A 22101-nucleotide genomic window follows, 5' to 3' on the forward strand; every position below is an offset into this window, starting at 1 on the left:
TAGGCAAGTATGGATCAGCGAAGAGCTCTGCAGTTGTTGGTTACACCTTTTATATCATCACACAGCGGTAAGTAGGCGCCATGATGAACTATGCATCACTCTGTCCCACTTCTGCTACCTGGATGAGTGGTGGGCTTACTGAGACAGAGAGCACTCCCCTCAGAGAGTGGCAGCATGCAGTCAGCAGCATGTTCTAAGCACATGTAGGGTGACATTTACCACAAATATGGCGCCGCAGAAGGCTGCCTCGGAGCTGTGCAGCTCAACCAAACTACATGTCTCCCCTTGTCTCCCCCTGTCCTTGTCCTCGAGTGTGATGACCCTGCCAAGTGTGGTAACCAAGCACAGCAGAGAAGCCCTTCTGAAATGGAGCTCACCGCTGGTGCAGACCACCCATATGAGCCTGACGGAGCGGAACGTGGGCAGATCGGCAGCCCTCACAGTCCATGCTTCTCTTCCCACCCCCTTTGTGTTCCCTGATTGATGCTGCACTGTTACCACAAAAAATTCCAAGCATACGCAAGTATACCTGGCCAATAAAGATGATTCTGACAACTACAAAAGGCTTCTTCCCAATAGCTGTCCACCAACTAAACCGTATTGAACATACCAAATACTAACTCGAACTTTTCTAGATACATGTGAAATGCCTCTCTTCCCACCCCCTTTGTGTTCCCTGATTGATGCTGCACTGTTACCACAAAAAATTCCAAGCATACGCAAGTATACCTGGCCAATAAAGATGATTCTGATTCTGATTCTGATTCTGATTTAATAGGATGCGATTTTTTAGTACGTTTTAAAATCACACCATATCGCATGTTTACAAATCACAATTTTTTTTAAAAGAAATCGACAATTTAATGGAATGCGAATTGAGGCATGAAAATGTGCAAATTTTAGTCATGCAAAGGGGCAAATGGTAATGTGCGGTTTTTGAAAAACGAACCAGTCCTGGTTTTAGAATGTCAGAAGGGCAAAAAACATAGGGGATCCCCAGGATTTCTAAAACCAGGATCAAGGGCCGGTCCTGGTTTCCAAAATACGGGGGACAAAATTAGTAGGGGTCACACTTATTTTGGCAAACAGCACTGGGCCCAAACAGCCAATAGGGTGATGCCAATTTTACACAAGTTCCCCCTGGACAAAGCATTTAACCCTGTGGCTGGTCAGCATGGACAGAGACTCAGGAGGAATGGGGACCACCCCAATAAAGGGGTCTCCCCCCTCTAGATTTACCACTGCTTAGGCTGCAGCCCGGGGCTGTCCCCAGTGCCCTGGGCAGTGGGCACCGGGCTGATTGTTGTGTAAAAATAGGCATAACTATTTTACATTGTTGTGGAACTACAAGTCCCAGCAAGCATGCACTTTTACACATTTTTTGGGGGACAGAACCATGCACAGATCTTACTGGTCTGTGCATGATTTTGTCAAACTCGCAAAATAAAAATTGCAAAAGTTGAAATATCGGTACTTATGTAATATCTGGGCTCCCATTTTTCTTATGAGACCGCGTCCCCTCGCGGGGCTCGCTGCGCTCGCCACGCTTCGGGCACGGTGGCTCGCTGCACTCGCCACACTATATAAAATCAACTCCATGCGTAGTTGGATAGTAGGGGTATGAAAAAATGGGGTGCATTTAACATGGGAGCCCAGATAATACATAAGTACCGAAATATCTTATCCTATTAAATGTCATTCTTGCTATTCTATTGGTGTTTGATGAAACATGTAATAGACATATGTAAATAAAGTATAAATAAATGTGCATATTTGGCAGACTAAGCGGGTGTCAGATGGTCTTCTGATGGTCAGTATACGGACATTGGAATCCCGACTGTTAAATGCACAGCAGTCATTGGGGCAGATGTATTAAGCCTGGTGAAGAGATAAACTGGAGATAAAGTGGAAGGAGATAACGCACCAGCCAATCAGATCCCAACTGTCATATTTCAAACACAGCTGATTGGCTGGTGCGTTAACTCTTCGAAGTTATCTCCACTTTATCTCCAGTTTATCTCTTCTCCAGGCTTAATACATCTGCCCCAATATCCCAACTGACCGGGGCTATTCTCCCTCGTGGGGGCCAATGACCCCCATAGAGGGAGAACAGAACCTGTAGGGAGCGCATGCGAGCCACCAAGTGCATATATCTGCAAGAAGCTGCGCAGGTATTATACTAGCAGGCAGCAGAACCAAGTGCTTCTCTTTGTATCAAAGGGCAATGCATTGTTGTAAAGCTGCACTAGATAAAATGTTTCATTATGAATCTTGTAGCGGGGTAGTGATGTCGGAAATTCCAAATACCCCATAACACTAAGTTTTGGCTTGTGCTCTTCCATCGCAGAACAGAAAATGAGATGCAGTGATTTCTATAGAAAGTGGAGAGAGATAAAGTACCAGCCAATGAGCTCTTAGCTGCCATGTTACAGGCTTTGTTTGAAAAATAACAGTGAGGAGCTGGATGGCTGTTTCTTAACCTCCAGCCTCTCTTCACTCTCCAAGGCTGAGTACATAGACCCCACTGTCTTTTAAAGGTCCTATGAATGCTTGTTGGGAAGAGACATGGCATAATACTGTAACATATGTTCATTGCTCCATGAAAACCAGTTCATCATGTTAGTGGATGTTTCTTTCCTGTTCTTTTAAAACAAAGATAAATCTGTATGCCATCAATGGCAGATGTACAAAGCCTTGGACAGTGATCCAGTAGAGTAACAGCTCCAACCAACCATCTCTTGTAATTTTCCCCCAAAAAACAGCCTGTAACATGGCTTTGGGGCTGATAATCTAGTACTTTATCTCTCTTCACTTCATCTCCAAGGCTAGGATGTGAGACGTTCTAGCATGTCCTAAACTATGGTGAACATCATTTTATGTACTATTGTGATGAATTCTGACACATGGGGCTGAGTTGATCGATGTTGTGCAAATTCAGATGGAGCCATTATGGAATGATGGCACATGTCTAAGGCTAGTAGCATGCGTGGGCGTGCCCAAAGGGAGGGTCTGTGACATCAGCGCCGGCCTTGGTCAGCCTGTCTTTGTCACAGATGACCAATAGGGTCAGGCTTACTTACATTTGCATACACTGGAAAATCATTTGATGGCTTGTGAATTGCGAATGGACTTGTGACTGGATACCGGGCAGATTTGCACGAGGCGGGTTCCTTTATGTCTGCGCGGCAGCTCTCTACTCGCAGTCTACCTAGCTGGTGCACAGCTGTAGTCATCAGTGATCAAGTCTAACTCAGGCCCATGGCGTGGAGTTTGTTGAGACGATATAGATTTATACGTTTATAGACTTTAACCCCTTCACGACATTTGACGTATATATACGTCATGGCCGGGAAGTACTTCCCGACACATGACGTATATATACGTCATGACTTTAAACTGTCACTGCGTCTCGAGACGCAGTGACAGAGGGACGATGTCTGCTGTCCCTGACAGCAGACATGTCCCTGCATGCCCAGGGGGGGCTGCGATGTCGCCCCCCCGTCGGCGATCGCTGTGATTGGCTGTTCAGTGTGAACAGCCATTCACAGCGTTTTCCTGTGTTACCAGCGAATCAGACGCTTGGTAACACAGGTGTCAATCACCGCCGGGCGTCAGGGGGCATGAGGGGGTCATCGGTGACGATGACACCTCACCCCACCCTCACCCCACCTGCCCCCAAGGCTGTGATTGGTCCGTGGGACCCACGGACCAATCACAGCCAAGGCGCGACATTTAAACTAACGGTGACTGCGCTGCAGACGCCATTCCGGTCTGGAGTAGCGTGCAGAGCGGTCACCGTGCCTATCTGCCGTGATACTGACCTGATCCTTGCTAATACTTACCTGATCCTTGCAAATACCTTACCTGATCACTTGATCACTGCTTGTAGCGTGCTGGACGCTTCCTGGATCTGACTTCCTGAGACTTCCTGCTGCTGCTGCAGTGTGATAGAGAGATAGAGAGATAGAGAGAGAGCGATAGAGAGATAGAGAGAGATAGTGACAGAGAGAGCTATATTTTGTGTCTGCTACCCCCCCTTTTTGGGGGTGCAGGGTTTTTTTATATATAAATAACTGTCGCTGCTGCTGCAGTGTCATAGTGATAGATAGTGATAGATAGTGATAGATAGTAATAGATAGTGAGAGATAGAGAGATTTGTGTCTGCTACCCCCCCTTTTTTGGGGGTGCAGGTTTTTTTTTTATATATATAACTGTCAGTGCTGCTGCTGCAGTGTCATAGTGATAGATAGTGATAGATAGTGAGAGATAGAGAGATAGAGAGAGATAGTGACAGAGAGTGATAGAGAGTGTATATTTTGTGTCTGCTACCCCCCCTTTTTGGGGGTGCAGGTTTTTTTTTATACATATAACTGTCAGTGCTGCTGCTGCAGTGTGATAGATAGTGATAGATAGTGATAGATAGTGAGAGATAGAGAGAGATAGTGACAGAGAGTGATAGAGAGTGTATATTTTGTGTCTGCTACCCCCGCCTTTTGTGCTGATCACTATATCTGAGGTGATCAGCAACTTTTTGGGGGTGCAGAGGTTTTTTTTTTTATATATACCTGTCAGTTGCTGCCAGTTGCACCAAAGGTTGTGCACCTGCTGCCCCTCACTGGTAATCAGTGTCGCATCACTGATCACCTTTTTTTTTTTTTTTGTGGGTGCTGTGTGGTCTTTTTTTAATTTTTTTTTTACACACACTGTGATTTTGTGGGTGTCCTGTGGCCACTGTGCGCTGATCAGTGACGTACATCACTGATCAGCTTTTTCGGCACAGGGTTGATCTATTTTTTTTTTTTTTGATCAAATTCCTGTTGCCTTTGAGCGCTGTTCAGTGACAGACGTTACTGACCAACATCTGTGCTCAATTTTTGGCGCAGGACCTTTTTTTTTGTTTTTTTAACCCCTTCAATTTTTTTTTTTTTAACCCCTTCAATTTTTTTTTTTTTAACCCCTTCATTTTTTTTTTTTTGTATAAAGTATTTTTTTTGTTCTGCACTACATACACACAACACACTACATACCCCCCGGGTTGAAATAAAGTTTGTACCCCCCCCCTACACTATACACGTGTTGAAACATTTCACTACCAGTAACACAAAAATAAAAATGTCATCCCAAATGTCATCCCAGTCATCCAGAAGAATGTATTCAGTGGAGGAGGCATATGCCATGCTTGCCTCTGATTCTGACACAGCCAGTGAGGCAAGCGGGGAATTTGAAGGATTCGTCTTAAGCTCCTCTTCCTCCTCTGGTGATGAGGGACCCCCTCAAAGACGCCCCCGTAGAGCAGCTGAGACCCCCCCCCAATAATTGATCTCGTATGGACCCCACCACCAGACAATTTTGAGCCCCAGGTTCCTGAGTTTTTGGCATGCCAGGAATCCAATTTGATTCCACAGGTCTCAGAGAAATTGACTTTTTCAAATTATTTTTCTCTGATGATTTTATAAATTTAATGGTGGACCAAACTAATTTATATGCCCAGCAGTTTATTGCTCAAAACCCCACGTCATCATTTGCTAGGTGGACCCCTGTAGATGCAGTAGAGATGATGACGTTTTGGGGTCTGGTGTTTCATATGGGCATAGTAAAAAAGCCACAAATTAGGCAATATTGGAGTACAGATGTTCTGTACAGCACCCCATTTTACCGTATGGCCATGACTCGGACTCGTTTTGAGGCAATCCATAAATTTATACATTACACCGATAATGCACAGTGCCCACCCAGAGATGATCCCACCTTTGACCGGCTATTCAAAGTCAGGCCGGTCATTGATCATTTCAGTGCCAAATTTGCAGAGCTATACATCCCTGAAAAATTTATTTGTATTGACGAGTCCCTTATACATTTTAAAGGAAGGGTTAAATTCCGCCAGTACCTTCCCAGTAAGAGGGCAAGGTATGGCATAAAAATGTATAAGCTGTGTGAAAGCACCACAGGGTACACCCACAAGTTTAGGGTATATGAAGGGAAGGATTCAAGAATTGAACCGCCAGAATGCCCCCCCTCCCTCGTAGGTGTTAGTGGCAAAATTGTCTGGGATTTAATGCACCCCTTCCTGGATAAGGGTTATCACCTCTATGTGGATAACTTTTACACCAGCATCCCCCTGTTTAAGGCCCTTGGTTCAAGAGGTACAGCAGCTTGCGGTACTGTGCGCAAGAACCAAAGAGGCCTCCCCAAAACGCACATTGCCCAAGTAATGAGAAGGGGTGAAAGCAGGGGAATATGCACCGAAAATATGTTGTTGGTCAAATATAAGGACAAGAGGGATGTCCTTATACTGACAACAATTCATGGAGACAGTACCACCTCCATCCCTGTACGAGGTACCAGTACCCACACCTCAAAACCAAATTGTATCCTAGATTACAATAAGTACATGGGCGGAGTGGATCTTTCAGATCAGGTACTGAAGCCGTACAGTGCCCTGCGGAAAACAAATATCTGGTACAAGAAGCTGGCCGTGTATATCATCCAGATGGCACTGTATAACGCTTACGTGCTATTCCGTTCTACCGGCCAGAGGGGGACATTTATGCACTTTCAAGAGGAAGTCATAAAGGGCCTAATATTTGGGAACCAGCAGGCAGAGGGCCCCAGTACTTCTAGTACTGGCCCCCGTATTGTACCAGGGCAGCATTTTCCCAACGAAATCCCCTCCACTGCAAGAAAGGGCAGGACACAAAAAAGGTGCAAAGTTTGCTATAAAAAGGGAATAAGAAAGGAAACTATTTTCCACTGTGAAACTTGCCCCGACAAACCCGGCCTATGTATAAAGGAGTGTTTCAAAATATACCACACATCGATGGATTATTAGGTTCATCATTTCACCGTGCATCGGGGGTCTTGCTAATGCCACATAGCACCCACCATTCATTCCACCAGAATCTGAGCTGCAAAATCCAAAAATCACTCCTTCCCTTCTGAGTCCTGCCATGCACCCAACTGGTATTTTTTGGTCACATGTGAGGCATTGCCGTACTCTGGAGAAATGGGGGCACAGATTTTGGGGTGCTTTGTCTCCTTCATTCCTTGTGAAAATGAAAATTTTTGAGCCAGAAGTACATTTTTGTGTAAAAAAATGTAATTTTTCATTTTCACAGCCCAGTTGTACCAAAATTGGTGAAACCCCTGGGGGTTTGAAATGTACACTATACCCCTAGATGAATTCCCTGAGGGGTGTAGTTTGCAAAATGGGGTCACTTGTGGGGGGGTTCCACTGTATTGGTAATGCAACATAGCACCCACCATTCATTCCACCAAAATCTGTGCTGCCAAATCCAAAAATCACTCCTTCCCTTCTGAGTCCTGCCATGCGCCCAACTGGTATTATTTGGTCACATGTGAGGCATTGCCGTACTCGGGAGAAATTGGGGCACAGATTTTGGGGTGCTTTGTCTCCTTCATTCCTTGTGAAAATGAAAAATTTTGAGCCAGAACTGCATTTTTGTGTAAAAAAATGTAATTTTTCATTTTCACTGCCCAGTTGTATCAAAATTGGTGAAACCCCTGGGGGTTTGAAATGTACACTATACCCCTAGATGAATTCCCTGAGGGGTGTACTTTGCAAAATGGGGTGACTTGTGGGGGGGTTCCACTGTATTGGTGCTTTGGGAGTCTTGCTAATGCAACATGGCACCCACCATTCATTCCACCAAAATCTGTGCTGCCAAATCCAAAAATCACTCCTTCCCTTCTGAGTCCTGCCATGCGCCCCACTGGTATTTTTTGGTCACATGTGAGGCATTGCTGTACTCGGGAGAAATTGGGGCACAGATTTTGGGGTGCTTTGTCTCCTTCATTCCTTGTGAAAATGAAAAATTTTGAGCCAGAACTGCATGTTTGTGTAAAAAAATGTAATTTTCCATTTTCACATCCCAGTTGTACCAAAATTGGTGAAACCCCTGGGGGTTTGAAATGTACACTATACCCCTAGATGAATTCCCTGAGGGGTGTACTTTGCAAAATGGGGTGACTTGTGGGGGGGTTCCACTGTATTGGTGCTTTGGGAGTCTTGCTAATGCAACATGGCACCCACCATTCATTCCACCAAAATCTGTGCTGCCAAATCCAAAAATCACTCCTTCCCTTCTGAGTCCTGCCATGCGCCCCACTGGTATTTTTTGGTCACATGTGAGGCATTGCCGTACTCGGGAGAAATTGGGGCACAGATTTTGGGGTGCTTTGTCTCCTTCATTCCTTGTGAAAATGAAAAATTTTGAGCCAGAACTGCATGTTTGTGTAAAAAAATGTAATTTTTCATTTTCACAGCCCAGTTGTACCAAAATTGGTGAAACCCCTGGGGGTTTGAAATGTACACTATACCCCTAGATGAATTCCCTGAGGGGTGTAGTTTGCAAAATGGGGTCACTTGTGGGGGGGTTCCACTGTATTGGTAATGCAACATAGCACCCACCATTCATTCCACCAAAATCTGTGCTGCCAAATCCAAAAATCACTCCTTCCCTTCTGAGTCCTGCCATGCGCCCAACTGGTATTTTTTGGTCACATGTGAGGCATTGCCGTACTCGGGAGAAATTGGGGCACAGATTTTGGGGTGCTTTGTCTCCTTCATTCCTTGTGAAAATGAAAAATTTTGAGCCAGAACTGTATTTTTGTGTAAAAAAATGTAATTTTTCATTTTCACTGCCCAGTTGTATCAAAATTGGTGAAACCCCTGGGGGTTTGAAATGTACACTATACCCCTAGATGAATTCCCTGAGGGGTGTACTTTGCAAAATGGGGTGACTTGTGGGGGGGTTCCACTGTATTGGTGCTTTGGGAGTCTTGCTAATGCAACATGGCACCCACCATTCATTCCACCAAAATCTGTGCTGCCAAATCCAAAAATCACTCCTTCCCTTCTGAGTCCTGCCATGCGCCCCACTGGTATTTTTTGGTCACATGTGAGGCATTGCCGTACTCGGGAGAAATTGGGGCACAGATTTTGGGGTGCTTTGTCTCCTTCATTCCTTGTGAAAATGAAAAATTTTGAGCCAGAACTGCATGTTTGTGTAAAAAAATGTAATTTTCCATTTTCACATCCCAGTTGTACCAAAATTGGTGAAACCCCTGGGGGTTTGAAATGTACACTATACCCCTAGATGAATTCCCTGAGGGGTGTACTTTGCAAAATGGGGTGACTTGTGGGGGGGTTCCACTGTATTGGTGCTTTGGGAGTCTTGCTAATGCAACATGGCACCCACCATTCATTCCACCAAAATCTGTGCTGCCAAATCCAAAAATCACTCCTTCCCTTCTGAGTCCTGCCATGCGCCCCACTGGTATTTTTTGGTCACATGTGAGGCATTGCCGTACTCGGGAGAAATTGGGGCACAGATTTTGGGGTGCTTTGTCTCCTTCATTCCTTGTGAAAATGAAAAATTTTGAGCCAGAACTGCATGTTTGTGTAAAAAAATGTAATTTTCCATTTTCACATCCCAGTTGTACCAAAATTGGTGAAACCCCTGGGGGTTTGAAATGTACACTATACCCCTAGATGAATTCCCTGAGGGGTGTACTTTGCAAAATGGGGTGACTTGTGGGGGGGTTCCACTGTATTGGTGCTTTGGGAGTCTTGCTAATGCAACATGGCACCCACCATTCATTCCACCAAAATCTGTGCTGCCAAATCCAAAAATCACTCCTTCCCTTCTGAGTCCTGCCATGCGCCCCACTGGTATTTTTTGGTCACATGTGAGGCATTGCCGTACTCGGGAGAAATTGGGGCACAGATTTTGGGGTGCTTTGTCTCCTTTATTCCTTGTGAAAATGAAAAATTTTGAGCCAGAACTGCATGTTTGTGTAAAAAAATTTAATTTTCCATTTTCACATCCCAGTTGTACCAAAATTGGTGAAACCCCTGGGGGTTTGAAATGTACACTATACCCCTAGATGAATTCCCTGAGGGGTGTACTTTGCAAAATGGGGTGACTTGTGGGGGGGTTCCACTGTATTGGTGCTTTGGGAGTCTTGCTAATGCAACATGGCACCCACCATTCATTCCACCAAAATCTGTGCTGCCAAATCCAAAAATCACTCCTTCCCTTCTGAGTCCTGCCATGCGCCCCACTGGTATTTTTTGGTCACATGTGAGGCATTGCCGTACTCGGGAGAAATTGGGGCACAGATTTTGGGGTGCTTTGTCTCCTTCATTCCTTGTGAAAATGACAAATTTTGAGCCAGAACTGCATGTTTGTGTAAAAAAATGTAATTTTCCATTTTCACATCCCAGTTGTACCAAAATTGGTGAAACCCCTGGGGGTTTGAAATGTACACTATACCCCTAGATGAATTCCCCGAGGGGTGTACTTTGCAAAATGGGGTGACTTGTGGGGGGGTTCCACTGTATTGGTGCAACATAGCACCCACCATTCATTCCACCAAAATCTGTGCTGCAAAATCCAAAAATCACTCCTTCCCTTCTGAGTCCTGCCATGCACCCAACTGGTATTTTTTGGTCACATGTGAGGCATTGCCGTACTCGGGAGAAATTGGGGCACAGATTTTGGGGTGCTTTGTCTCCTTCATTCCTTGTGAAAATGAAAAATTTTGAGCCATAACTGCATGTTTGTGTAAAAAAATGTAATTTTCCATTTTCACATCCCAGTTGTATCAAAATTGGTGAAACCCCTGGGGGTTTGAAATGTACACTATAACCCTAGATGAATTCCCTGAGGGGTGTACTTTGCAAAATGGGGTGACTTGTGGGGGGGTTCCACTGTATTGGTGCTTTGGGAGTCTTGCTAATGCAACATGGCACCCACCATTCATTCCACCAAAATCTGTGCTGCCAAATCCAAAAATCACTCCTTCCCTTCTGAGTCCTGCTATGCGCCCCACTGGTATTTTTTGGTCACATGTGAGGCATTGCCGTACTCGGGAGAAATTGGGGCACAGATTTTGGGGTGCTTTGTCTCCTTCATTCCTTGTGAAAATGAAAAATTTTGAGCCAGAACTGCATGTTTGTGTAAAAAAATGTAATTTTCCATTTTCACATCCCAGTTGTACCAAAATTGGTGAAACCCCTGGGGGTTTGAAATGTACACTATACCCCTAGATGAATTCCCTGAGGGGTGTAGATTGCAAAATGGGGTGACTTGTGGGGAAGGTTCCTAACTTTTAGCACTTATGGTGCCTAGAAACCTACATGGTGCCTAAAAAAAAATCTCATAAAAAGGAGGCTCCAAAATCAAGTAGGTGCTCCTTCTATTATGAAGCCTGTGGTTTGGTCAACGTGCACACTAGGGCCACATATAGGATATTTTTGAAAACACAAGAATTGGGGGAATCAATTTTTAGTCACATTTCTCTAGTAAAATCTACTGTATTTGTTAGAAAAATGTATTAAAATTGAAACTCTGCAAAAAAAAAGAAATTTTGAAATTTCACCTACACTTTGTTTTAATTCCTGTGAAACACCTAAAGGGTTAACAAACTTCCAAAATGCTGTTTTGAATATTGTGAGGGGTGCAGTTTTTGAAATGGCATCATTTATGGGGGTGTCTCACATACAAGTCCCTCAAAGTCACATCAGAACTGAACTGGTCCCTAAAAAAATCAGTGTTTGAAATTTTCTTGAAAATTTGAGAATTTGCTAGTCATATTTGAAGCCTCCTAGTGTCCAAAAAAATGAAAAGGGGGTTGAAATAATGATGGCAACATAAAGTAGACATATGGTCTATGTTAGTTATTAACTATTTTGAGTGGTATGATTATTTGTCTCACAAGCAGAAAATTTAACATTTTGCATATTGCTAAATTTTCCATTTTTTCACGATATTTTGGTATTTTTCACAAAAAAACACAGACTGTATCGACCAAAATTTACCACTAACTTGAAGTACAATGTGTCACGAGAAAACAATCTCAAAATCACTGGGATAAGTAAAAGCAAAAAAAAGTTATCCCCACTTAAGTGAGACATGTCAGATTTGAAAAAAAGGGCTCTGTCATGAAGGCACAAACTGGCTCTGTCATGAAGGGGTTAAAGATATGCCACACAATTACCTCCCCTTTACACAGTTCACACAAAACTTACATGTGTTCTCTTTTTGCACTTACACAACCCACTGACCCCAGGACAGCATTATCTACCATGAACCACTACAAAATGGCGGAACCATATTTATGCAATACGTAGCATTTATCCTCCTTTATCAAACTATTATTTCCTTATAGATTGTAAGCCAACGAGCAGGACCCTCCTACTTCTCTGTCTTTCTGATATTATCCAGTCTCGTTTTATGACTGCTTTGTTCCCACTTGTAGAGCACTAATAATTAATTTGCAGGTGCTATGTAAATAAGCGTTACGGCATAGTAACTTGTGTAGACACGAATCCCGTCACCATCAGACACTCGGACATTACACATTGTTCCTCCTCACAAGCACATATAACATGGGAATAACTGGTCACTGTTTTACAACGGCCCATGTAAAGCAATTTACTATTTATTTTTTTCTTTTAAAATGCATCAAAACATCTTCATTTTTTTTGTAATTCATATTTTTCATTTTTCTTGTTTTTTTATTCTAAAATCAAACAGGAAAAATTGGCAGGATAAAAAGTAACTTAGCTTAAGCAACTTTGCATTATCGGGGGGGTCGTCTTTTGTGAGGCCCCCCCTTTTTTGTTTTGTTTTCGTTTAAAGAGATGTCAACAGCAAAACCTTTCATTTACAAGTGGTGCCTTTTACCCCCCTTCACTAGTCAAGGAAGCGAGCAAGTGTTAAAATCCCCCTTGCACGATCCGCTGACAGTAATTAGGATAAAGTGGACTGAACCTCTTCCCTGTACAGTGGCGAGCTGATATTTCTAATAACCGAATCACTAAAAGTCCAACCTGTTCATAATAAACTAATGCTCCAAATGTCACCTGGAACCAGTATATAAAAATCATTGTGACACCAGCAGGATGCACATCAGAAGGAAAGGAAGCAGCAGCCTTTGGGTCTCCATTCCCAATACTTTCCAAACTTTCTCCTGCACCTTAGAATGCACATTTTAAGTTTAACTCGCATTTTTATTTCATGCACATGGTGAATATGTGTCACGCTACCCGAGACTCTGCTTTATTTAAACCACTGTGAAAATACAATGTGACTATAGCGATCTGATGCCAAAATTTTAACCCCAGGTGTATACGTTAACTCGTCCATCTGGCTCTCTGAACGTGCTTTGCACTGGATTTACTTACCTCGGCATCCTGGCGGCAGCTGTAGTCTGCCAGATACACACCCCAAGGGGATGTTCTCCCATTGTACCACAGTGGAACACTCCTCCAAGGTAAGTGCATATACAGTAGGGCCAGGGACCGTATTGTAATCCAAATCCATTTATATGTAAACAATCGTAGTTATGAGTAAGCATGTATGGTGGAAATGTGCAGGGGAGGCAGGCGTCTGAAGGTAAATGAGAGTAATGGAGGATTTATATGGATGTTCAAGCAGAGTATCTTGCAGCCTATCGTGCCTGATTCAGATGCGGTTACAATTCCGAAGCAGCAGCGACGCTGTTCAGTGACTGAACTGCGAGGTGAAGCAAGTGTAACAGCCACACACAAGTGTATAGAGATGACCACCGAAACTATCGCAATTTAGCGCCCACTCTGCCACAACCACAACACAGATGTGAGGAACATCGACTCCTTTAAGGCCTCACAAAGTGGCCACAGCAGCCGCACCAGGTTTAAGGAGGAGTTTGCAGTCGAATGCCCACACCTCCACCAAAGGAACTCTTCCCTTCAATCACGCTGCAACCAATTCCTCCCTGCAGAGCAGCATTGCCAAGGTACCTGGGACTGCGACACGTGCAGTCTGACGATATTCGCTTAGTTGCAACACCATCGAAGTTGCGACTACACCTGAATCAGGCCCAATGTGCGATAATACACGATGTAAATAAAATCTCCGCTTCTATGTGCCAATGTTACTAATGAACTCCATAGGAATACATAAATAATACTCATGTAGGCCATATTACTCATGTGCTTTGAATAAATAGCAATAGGGCTGGGTAGCGCTGCATTGTGCTTACTGTAGAATCAGTATTGTTTGAGTAGTATTGAAGCTGATAGATCGAATGGGGGGGGGGGGGGCGATAGAACAGCCAGCTATCCGGTAAGCAACAGTGATAAGAAGACCTCAACGATGAGACTCAGACCACTGGAAACATGCAACGACCCACACACTGGGTCCCTTTACATTGGCGATTCTCAGATTCTATACCCGAAGAACTACTGTATCAACAATAATTTGAATAATTTAGGATTAATACAGGGATTAGAACTGTACCTTTGTTGGTGTCCTTTTCCAAAGGGTCTCTGCTGTATGTTAGCAGTAAACCCTTGTGGAGATCCTGCCCATTCTGATGATTTGTACATTGCTGCCTTGAAGTACTTCACCTACATCAGCCTAACGCCCTACACTGGCTATATCATTATCTGTGGGGTCTCTCTTTTTATATAGTGAGTTTTCTAAACCTATGTTTATTTTTATGAACACTGTATATTTGTCTTTATGAGGAATCCACTGGTCTTTGTTTTGTAATCCTTATCTTATCCGGGATTCCTTTGTATTATGTAGTGATTTATATTCATCTATGCTCCTGTGTTAATGATGGTAAGCATACATGAATGGTGCTGCTAGGCAGGACTGAGGTACAGGTGCTCCATGTGTATCAGTACAATGCTAGCCTATGTGGGGAGTAACGGCCCCATTACATAAGGCATGTTTTTCACAATGTCCTTGGACCAAACAATCATAGGATGTGAGGACAGATAGGAACCACTTGGCCCTTCTAGTCTGCCAATGTACACACATTCACTTTTCTTGGGGAACAAATAACCTACCAGTATGTTTTTGGATTGTGGGAGGAAACCAGAATACACGGAGGAAACCCACTTGGGTATGGGGAGAATATACAAACTCCACACAGTTAGAGCCATGGGTGGAATTAAGACCTCAATGCTGTGAAGCAGTAATACTAACCTTTACACCATCCATACTGTCCTGTTAAAAGCAAATGCAACAGGGGTTTGTCTCTTCTCCTTGAAGAAACATTAAGAAGAAACACTGTCTGTGTCTGTCTCTTGTTTCTGAGAATTAAATTAGAGCGGTGATTGGGTTGTACAGTAGCAGAGGCCAGGAGAAGGTGATGTAGCATGAGGCTGCTGGCACTGGATGGCACAATCAGAGTCTGCCTAGAGCAGGCATGTCCAAACTATGGCCCTCCAGCTGTTGTGAAACTACAATTTCCATCATGCCTTGCCACAGTTGTTCTATTAGGGAATGCTAAAACTATGGCGAGGCATGCTGGGATGTGTAGTTTCACAACATCTAGAGGGCCATAGTTTGGACATGCTTGGCCTAGAGGGACACTGCAGAGTAGCTCGGGTATAGGTCAGGGGTGGCCAAACCGGTTTGTGAGATCTACCAATGTTCCATGTTTCAAAGACCACTTGGCTGGTGCCCAGCTGTAGTCATTACTAACTGTCACATTTCTCAGATCACGTAGCTGGTGCACAGCTGTAGTCATTACTAACTGTCACATTTCTCAGATCACGTAGCTGGTGCATAGCTGTAGTCATTACTAACTGTCATAATTCCCCAGGTCACCTAGCTGGTGCACAGCTGTAGTCATTACTAAATGTCACATTCCCCAGGTCACCTAGCTGGTGTACAGCTGTAGTCATTACCAACTGTCACATTCCCCAGATTACCTAGCTGGTGCACAGGTGTAGTCATTACTAACTGTCACATTCCCCAGGTCACCTAGCTGGTGCACAGCTGTAGTCATTACTAACTGTCACATTCCCCAGGTCACCTAGCTGGTGCATAGCTGTAGTCATTACTAACTGTCACATTTCTCAGATCACGTAGCTGGTGCACAGCTGTAGTCATTACTAACTGTCACATTCCCCAGGTCACCTAGCTGGTGCACAGCTGTAGTCATTACTAAATGTCACATTCCCCAGGTCACCTAGCTGGTGCATAGCTGTAGTCATTACTAACTGTCACATTCCCCAGATCACTTAGCTGGTGTATAACTGTAGTCATTACTAACTGTCACATTCCCCAGATTACCTAGCTGGTGCACAGCTGTAGTCATTACTTACTGTCACATTCCCCAGATTACCTAGCTGTTGCACAGGTGTAGTCATTACTAACTGTCACATTCCCCAGGTCACCTAGCTGGTGCACAGCTGTAGTCATTACTAAATGTCACATTCCCCAGGTCACCTAGCTGGTGCATAGCTGTAGTCATTACTAACTGTCACATTCCCCAGATCCCCTAGCTGGTGTACAGCTGTAGTCATTACTAACTGTCACATTGTCAAACCTGCTGCATTAATCCTACTATAGATCCACAGATTGCCTGAGACACATGAACTGTTGGTAGATCTTATAGACAGGTTTGGCCTCCCCGGGTATAGGTAGACTGCAGACTATCATTGGCTATAGGTAGAAGTGACATACTTTGTGGTGGATGACTGAGCCAAGAAGAGGCAGATACACTGCAACAGCTGCTCAATCTTTCTTACCCTGATTTGTGTAGTTCCTGGATGTCATTCATGTACAACCTTTCAAGTCACAGATTCATCAACTTGTAGTAATGATAATGTAGTATTAGGGAATAATGTAAATATCTTCTTATTTTAAGGAGACATGCTCTGTTGGAAGGATGCCATATTATAGATAATTAGAATATGTGGCATCTATATTTATATACTGTATACTGTACTCAGCCGATACATAGCGCAGATAGCCAGCTGATCCTCCAAATTAGTGTACACTGGTGTCTTCTGTAGTGATTGACTGTCCTCCCTCCTGTAACGACCGACTGCCCATCCTCCTGCAGTGACCGGCTGCCCTCTCTCCTGCAGTGACCGGCTGCCCATCCTCCTGCAGTGACCGACTGCCCTCCCTCCTGCAGTGACCGGCTGCCCTCTCTCCTGCATTGACCGGCTGCCCTCTCTCCTATAGTGACCGGCTGCCCTCCCTCCTGTAGTGACCGGCTGCCCTCTCTCCTATAGTGACCGGCTGCCCTCCCTCCTGTAGTGACCTGCTGCCCTCCCTCCTGTAGTGACCGTCTGCCCTCCCTCCTGCAGTGACCGGCTGCCCTCCCTCCTGCAGTGACCGGCTGCCCTCTCTCCTGCATTGACCGGCTACCCTCTCTCCTGCAGTGACCGGCTGCCCTCTCTCCTGTAGTGACCGGCTGCCCTCTCTCCTGTAGTGACCGGCTGCCCTCCCTCCTGTAGTGACCGGCTGCCCTCCCTCCTGTAGTGACCATCTGCACACCCTCCTGTAGTGATCGGCTACCCTCCCTCCTGTAGTGATCGGCTACCCTCCCTCCTGTAGTGACTGGCTGCCCTCCCTCCTGTAGTGAACGGCTGTCCTTCCTCCTATAGTGACCGGCTGCCCTCTCTCCTGTAGTGACTGACTGTCCTCCCTCCTGTAGGGATCGGCTGCCCTCCCTCCTGTAGTGACCGGCTGTCCTTCCTCCTGTAGTGACCGGCTGCCCTCTCTCCTGTAGTGGCCAACTGTCCTACCTCCTGTAGTGACTCAGTGCCTCAGTGATGTCACAGGCTCTTAACAAAAGGGTTGAGTTTATTTTGCAAAATGGCTCCCTCTGCTGTGTGAAAAAGGTGCGCTTTAAGAACTGGTTGGCTGTTTTAGAGTTCATGGGGAACAGCCTAGCTCTACTCTAAAATGCAGTGTAAAAATTCAGGTAGCCATTGTGTGTATGGCCAGTGGCCTACAGTATGCTCCCTTCATACATAGTAAGAAAATAGATCACTCACAAGCCCTTGTTTGGTCATTGGCCAGATGTAACTAGAGAAATCTAAGCACAGGGCCACAGCAATGAAGGTATTGGCAGAACTTAGTGGGTTAGATGTATGAACCAGTGATAAGGGAGGATAGACGTGGCCCATGGCAACCAATCAGCACTGCAGTATCATCTATCATTTGCATAACATATTATAAAGCGCAGCTGATTGGTTGCCATGGACCACTTCTCCCCTGGCTCACTTCTCCTCCCTTATCACTGCTTCATACATCTACCCCTGTATGTGCTGTGAAATGATTAGTGTCTGGTCAGTGCTGTCTGTGCTATAGTGACATGACCCTCACCATGTACACTACAGGTGACACACCGCTCTTCCCAGCATTTGTGACAATCACTGTTCGAACAACCCATTCACCTACCTGTGACCACACTGTATACGGTCTCAGAGCATTTCATTAGTGAAACAAGCAATTCTATTTGACTGCAGCCAACTTGGGCTCCATTGTGATGATCAATAACTTGCTTATTACATGAGCAGAGCTGATAACCATAAATTACAATACTATCAGTAACAATGACATACAGCTGCCGTTCGGTCTCATGCAAAGCTGCTACTGCAGGGAACATTTCCGATGTAATCCCGAAGACCTGGCCTCATCCAGCGAGGTTTCTGATTTGCAGCGTAATGCAAACACAGAATTCAAACCGTTATGTTTTATTTCATAATACTTAATTATAAAACACCCAGAAATGACAAAAAATAGTGCATGATGCATCTGTGTACAATAAGTCTCTGCCTCAGACTGTGCCCTCACCAACATCACCCGGGCACATTGATAAGACTCCTAAACCTTTCTTATGTTTCTCTCTCTTAGCACTTACAGGGTAACATAACACTTATTTTAGTGCAAAAGAAAGGCATGGCATAGTGCATAATAAGTCTACAAGCCTGCCCTTTGTAGCCGCTAACAGGTCATATATGCATGCTAAAGCAGAGGTGGCTGGCTCAGTCCATTGTACTCATTCATCCGTTTGTCAGAGTAACTCATTCTTAAATCAGTGACCTTGCTATTTGGATTTGGAACCAGGACGAGGGAAGCGGTGAGGTATCTGGCTGTCCCGCTATTTTTCTCGTACGATGTGGCCATTAGCCGAGTGGCTACACAGCTGCGTTATCGCTAATCATAACACAGGGAAATGACAGCTGGCGGGATTACCGATCTCTCTCGCTGTAATACCCATGGTAATGCAATGGTGTTGTTCCTATACAAGAGGAAAATTCCAATCACTAAACATAGATGATGCTTATTTTATAGCACATACAAATCTACCTGGCCTATGTCATGAGACTGGGATGGACTGTGAAGATGTGGAATACCTGCTCAGAGAACATTGTTCTGGGAGCGGTGGTAGTGTTTCGACACAACCCCATCTGCATGAAACGCATTCGCGTCATATTAAAAAGACCATATTCTCTGTTTTACAAAATAATTGCAGCAAGTTACAAATTTGTGTGTTCTTCTAAGGAACAGTTCTCCACCGTGTGCACGTTTCTGTACATTCCTCCACGTGGCGGGGAAATTATTGTAACACTGAAAGTGTACCGAAATCAGTATGGTTGACAAAAGGAAGCCAAAGTTTTGGTTGCCATTTGTCACAGCACCTTGGCTTGCTTTTAGTCACCAAGCCCATTTGTGAACCACCGCTGAAGAATCTAGCCCGCAATAGATCACCCGTTCTGATTTTTCGAGCATTGCCAGGTTGATTGTGGAATCTAGAGGCAACCACTTTGTATTTTGGCCACTTGTTTTTGTTGCCTGCAGACATAGCCAGTGGAGATAGTTCGTATGATTGTAAGACTGCTGCAAAATAAGCAACATTTGATTTTAATGATATTTTCACTTTTAAGAGGGAGTGAGGTCACCTAAGCCATGTGCACAGTTATACACAGTTGCATACGAAAAACATGAACAAATCAACACAGGAGAAACATAGGGGGGGGGGGGGGTTGGTTTAACCACACTGAGTTGGTTTAAGTCAATTTGTGTTCGATTCTAGACTCTCTAGCGCACCACCTGGAGACACGGAGAGTGGTATAAAGTTGTAAGAGAAGATATTCAGACAATTTCTATTGGTCGCAACACAAGTTTTAAGTTAGAAAAAAAACGCAATTTTAAAAAAAAAAAACAGTTGTAATATGCACCATATTTGAGAAACATTTTGAGTAAATACATACCAATTTAATTTTCACGCACGTACCAGCGCAGCAGTGCCACTAGGGGGTGCATTAATACCATGCTTTCCCTCAAAGTTGACCTCCCCGGACCCCACCACTCTCCTAATCTCAGGCTGAGCCATCACTTTAAAAATCCACATCTCCAGTATTTATCACTACTTCGATGCATGGGCACATGTGTGTCAGATGTCCACCTGGCTGGCTATACAGTATATGAGTTGGGAAACACTGGAAAGAAACATTTATGGCCCGTATAGCTCATTCCCCATCTCTTGTTGTAACTATGTGACGTTAAATCTGTAAAGTTCTCATTTCACAAAAAAAAAAAACATTACTTCACCAAATAATATCAGAAAATTTAAAAATATGATTTATAACCGCTTTAAACCAGGTCCCTCATTTTTTTTTTTTAGACTCACAGAAATAATTCTCAGCTCGCCACTTGGGTAGAGATTCCAGGTTTCATCTATCATTATCTTAAATTCAATGTGTTTATATATATATATATATTTAACATTTTTTTTGCCATTTATAATATTCATGCATCCGCCACACTCCGCATCTAACATTTTTTTTTTCAAACAAAGTCGGAAAAAAAGCTTTTAAAATTAGCAACGCAATTTTGTTTTTTGTGTGTGTTTTTTTTTCTATGTCTTGTTTTTGGGACTTTCAAGCAAAAATCAGATGAATCAAATGCTGCTTTTTTTTTTTTTTCTTTTTTTTCTCCAACTTTTTTTCAGTCTTTTTTTTTTTTGTTGGATTTTTTTTTTTGTTAATATTCTCATTTCCGCAGGCAATATGAACAAATATGAGCTCTAAACACTCTCGTGTGTGCATCTGCGTGCTCTTTCCAAGACATTAAACCAGCACCCACATATCCAATCCTCTGGATGATAAAACTCATCAATACAAATTGAAAAAAAAATAAAATAAGAAAAAAAAATACCATTTGTTTTGTACATTTTCCAAAAGTTCTCTGCAGCTTTTTTTTTTTTAGAAACTTTCACGCCATTTTGCGTCTTCTTTTCTTCCAGGTTGAAATATTTGACCAATGGAGATGGTTCTGAGCTATGTGAAATTGGGGAGCTCAGAGAGCAGGAAGGGGGATTTGGTGGTAAACTTGTTGCTTTATCCTCCTGAGTGTCATCTACTCTCCTTCAAAATCCAAATGCCCTCCCAAAATACAACGGGTAATAAAAAAACATGCTGCAAGGGCGTCCGTCCTTTTCCAAAAGTGTGGAAAGGAACCCAGGGAAGAATTTCTTTTTTGGTGACAATCTCTTATATTTTGGGAAACATATTTTCCTCCCCTGTCTTATTTCTTTTTCAGAAGTGTCTTTGATTTCCCTGCTAGATTAAAGTTTATGTGTGTGTGTGTGTATATATATATATATATATATATATATATATATATATATTTGTGTGTGTATATATACACATATATATACTTCTATATATATATATTTATATATAATTTTTTTTAGCACCAGTCGTCCTCCTCGCTCTCACTGTAACGTTCGTGACGAGATTTTGTGGGTCGCGGGGTCCCATGGGAGTAGCCGTTGGGCAGCCTGCGCCCATGTGGCGAGAGAGGGGGTACCCCTCCGGGGTCGGCAGTCCTGGAGGTGCGCTGGTCACAGGGGTGGGGCCCCTCATAGGAGGAATCCCGGTATGGACCACTGTGCCTGCATCCAGCGCGAGGGGCATCAGAGCAGTGTCCCCTGGTGTGTCGATGTGGCCGGGGAGAGTCGTTATGGGTGGCTCGTCTCTCGTTGCTGCCCACGTTGCTGTCATTCTGAGGGTATCTTCTTGGGAGGGGTGTAGTCATTCTGCTTGGCGACAGCTGCTGCTGCTGAGGGCAGATGCTGGCAGGCCGTCGAACCACAGGGGAGTAGGTAATGCGTGGTCTGGGGGTTGGGGGAAGCTGGGGCAGCTGTCGCCTTCCTCTGCGGGGTGTGCTGGCCCCAGAGGTTGAGGGCACGGGGCTGCCATCCACTGAACTACTGCCCTACACAAAAATCCAAACAAAATGGGAATTCAAGAGCAAGAGAAAACACGAAAAA

The 22101-nt window shown here is 44.1% G+C and overlaps 1 protein-coding gene across 13 annotated transcripts in view; it reads right to left on the bottom strand.

Annotated features, from left to right (window-relative positions):
* Nucleotides 1–19810: 19810 nt before the first annotated feature.
* The window catches only part of CACNA1A (calcium voltage-gated channel subunit alpha1 A), a 243911-nt gene continuing 241620 nt past the window's right edge, over nucleotides 19811–22101 (bottom strand). For 12 of the 13 annotated variants that reach the window (XM_083185296.1, XM_083185302.1, XM_083185295.1 and 9 more), the window contains one exon: nucleotides 19811–22046. In XM_083185296.1, coding sequence (XP_083041422.1) covers nucleotides 21519–22046 — 528 coding nt within the window. In that variant the 3' untranslated portion in view covers nucleotides 19811–21518. The remainder of the gene's footprint in view (nucleotides 22047–22101) is intronic. The other variant, XM_083185305.1, reaches the window with a different exon arrangement.

Source organism: Crinia signifera, chromosome 4, assembly GCF_055691185.1.
Source record: "Crinia signifera chromosome 4, ASM5569118v1, whole genome shotgun sequence".
Classification (NCBI taxonomy): Eukaryota; Metazoa; Chordata; class Amphibia; order Anura; family Myobatrachidae; genus Crinia; species Crinia signifera.